Source organism: Callorhinus ursinus, unplaced genomic scaffold (assembly GCF_003265705.2).
Source record: "Callorhinus ursinus isolate GAN/ISIS: 27379988/994484 unplaced genomic scaffold, GSC_fseal_2.0 scaffold27, whole genome shotgun sequence".
Classification (NCBI taxonomy): Eukaryota; Metazoa; Chordata; class Mammalia; order Carnivora; family Otariidae; genus Callorhinus; species Callorhinus ursinus.
Genome location: NW_027397089.1, coordinates 13588819 through 13591514, shown reverse-complemented (window position 1 = coordinate 13591514; position 2696 = coordinate 13588819). Strand labels below are relative to the sequence as shown.

General features: G+C 39.9%; 1 protein-coding gene across 1 annotated transcript; it reads left to right on the top strand.

Moving 5' to 3' along the window:
* The first annotated feature begins 814 nt into the window (after nucleotides 1-814).
* On the top strand, nucleotides 815-2493 carry LOC112830225 (protein FAM210A). The gene has a single exon (XM_025879973.2). The coding sequence runs from the start codon at nucleotides 1037-1039 to the stop codon at nucleotides 1856-1858; it is 822 nt and encodes a 273-aa protein (XP_025735758.2). The 5' UTR covers nucleotides 815-1036; the 3' UTR covers nucleotides 1859-2493.
* The last annotated feature ends 203 nt before the right edge of the window (nucleotides 2494-2696 follow it).

Below are 2696 nucleotides of genomic sequence, written 5' to 3'. Positions count from 1 at the left end.
AGACAGAATAATGCAAGCCCCACTACCCCAAAGATATCCAGGTCACAGTTCCCAGAATTGCTAATATTTTTATCTTACACAGCAAAGGGAACTTTGCAGATATGATTAAGAATCTTGAGATGGGGGGGCTCCTGGGTGGCTCAGTCGGTTAAGCATCTGCCTTTGGCCCAGGTCATGATCCCAGGGTGCTGGGATTGAGCCCCGCATCGGGCTCCCTTCTTAGCAGGAAGCCTGCTTCTTCCTCACATTCTCCCTCTGTGCTCTCTCTCTTGCTCTCAAATAAATAAATAAAATCTTAAAAAAAATCTTGACATGGGAAAATTGTATGGATTATACAGCTGGGCCCAGTGTAATCTTAAGGGTCCTTACAAGAGGGAGCCAGAAGGGTTAGAGTGAAGAGAAGGGCAATGTGATGAGGGAAGAAGCAGAGGTTGGAGAGATGTGATTGCTGGAAGGAGGCCACGAACCAAGGAATGCAGACAGCCTCTAGAAGCTGGAAAAGACCTGGAAAGGGGATTCTTTCCTAGCGACTTCAGAAGGAACCAGCCCTGCTGACATCTTGACTTTAGGCCAGTGTGAATGATTTTGGACTTCTGACCTCTGGAACTATAAGATAATAAATTTGTTTTATACCACTTAATTTGTGGTAATTTGTTATAGCAGCGATAGGTAACTATACACACAGATTGGCCTGATTTACTTTTTTTTTCTTTTTCAGGCAAAGCAAATTTCTAAAATTAAAAATGGAAAAATATAATTCAACATATAAGTATGTGTTGCATATACTTTTCAAAAAACAGTTAATGTGGTTAGTGGGCGCGGCTGGCGGGCCCGGGGGTGCCGGCGGTGGCGGGGGTCAGCGAGCGTTCGCCTGAGCCCCGTGAGTTCCGGCACCCTGACCCACGCTTGATCAGGTCACTCTGCTGAGTGAGCATCAGAAGAGCTGTCTTTCGGCCTGTGCGGCGAGAAACGGCGTGGCCTCAATTTCCTAAGAGTCTCTGTAGAAGCTGAAATCCATCAAACACCATTCTTCAAAATGCAATGGAATGTACCAAGGTCTGTATTCCGACTGGCACATAGGACATGCATGGAACCACATAAAGCCAATCTTTTTGGACACTGTCAAAACCTAAAGGGACCATTACTTTTGTATAAAGCTGAATCCAGAGTAGTTTTGGTACAGGGCCCTCAAAAACAATGGCTACATTTATCTGCTGTCCAGTGTGTTGCAAAGGAAAGGAAGCCATTCACTGCTCATCCACCCCAACCAGGGGTCCTTCACCATAAACAGTGGGAGCAAGATATTTTATCCAAGAGGATTATGTCATCCAATGCCACATCCCCTGGAACTCCTTCGGAAAAAAAGGAAGAACCTGATCCTTTACAAGACAAATCTATTAGTCTTTATCAACGATTTAAGAAAACATTTAGACAATATGGAAAAGTTTTGATTCCAGTGCATCTAATAACTTCTGGTGTTTGGTTTGGAACATTTTATTATGCAGCCATAAAAGGTGTGAATGTCATTCCTTTTCTAGAACTCATTGGGTTACCAGACAGCATAGTAAACATTCTGAAAAATTCCCAGAGTGGAAATGCACTAACAGCATATGCCTTGTTTAAGATTGCAACACCTGCCCGATATACTGTGACTTTGGAAGGAACCTCCTTCACTGTGAAGTACTTGCGTAGTCGGGGCTACATGTCGACACCGCCTCCTGTTAAGGAATATCTACAAGACAGGTTGGAAGAGACCAAGGAGCTTCTCACAGAGAAAATGGAAGAAACAAAGGATAGACTCACTGAAAAATTACAAGAAACCAAAGAAAAAGTTTCTTTTAAGAAAAAAGTGGAATAGGGTGCCTTCTATAACAGGTGATAGACAATTTCTGCACTTTAACCCTTTAGAAACTATGGACAAAGATACATGATCCTGGTGATTTTTTTTGGTTAGTTGCCTAAATATACCAGTTCTCTGAGGGTTAAAGACCTAAGATACCTTTTTAAAGTTAAATATCACTAGAAAAATCAGTGTTTTTTGAAAAGAAAAAAATGAACCCAGTATAAGAATTTAACATCAATAGCAGCATTAAGCAGTGGTTAGTGTCGCATAAGTCAGAGCTCTTTTTTCGGGGTCTTCAGAATCATACTTGCTTTATGTTTTGTTGCAGCTATAATTTATGCAGATGAAGCAGTTGACTCCTTGGATAACTGATGTGGCCCTAGACAGGGTGTTAACACTGGGTTTTCATCTTTATGTTATTCATTGAGCTTTTAACTATATTCATCTCTTAATGTGGAAACCAATATTATCATCAAAACTGCCAGTGAATAAGAGGATACTTAGTGTTTCTGTAAAAACAGTATATAACAGTTATATACCAGTTAAAATACACATTTTATATGAAGGAACGCGAATAAAAACGGAGTCCTGTGTATGTAAGTAAGATGTATTGGTTACATGTAAATGAAAAATTGACCCTTTAAAAATGATTTTTACCTGAAGCTTGTCAGTTTTTTTAAAGCAAATATATATGGCTATGGTACTTTTTCACCTAATACATAAATCTCTACTTTGAATCATTTGTGTTCTCTTCAACTATATTTCAGAGGAAAAGTGAAAATAATATGATACCTTAAGTTTATTGTTGAAATCAAATATTCTTAAGCCATGACTCAGGTTTGTGGTTCTTGAG

Coding starts and splice junctions, on each gene's coding strand:
- LOC112830225 (XM_025879973.2), top strand. CDS start 1,037: ATGCAATGGAATGTACCAAGGTCTGTATTCCGACTGGCACATAGGACA.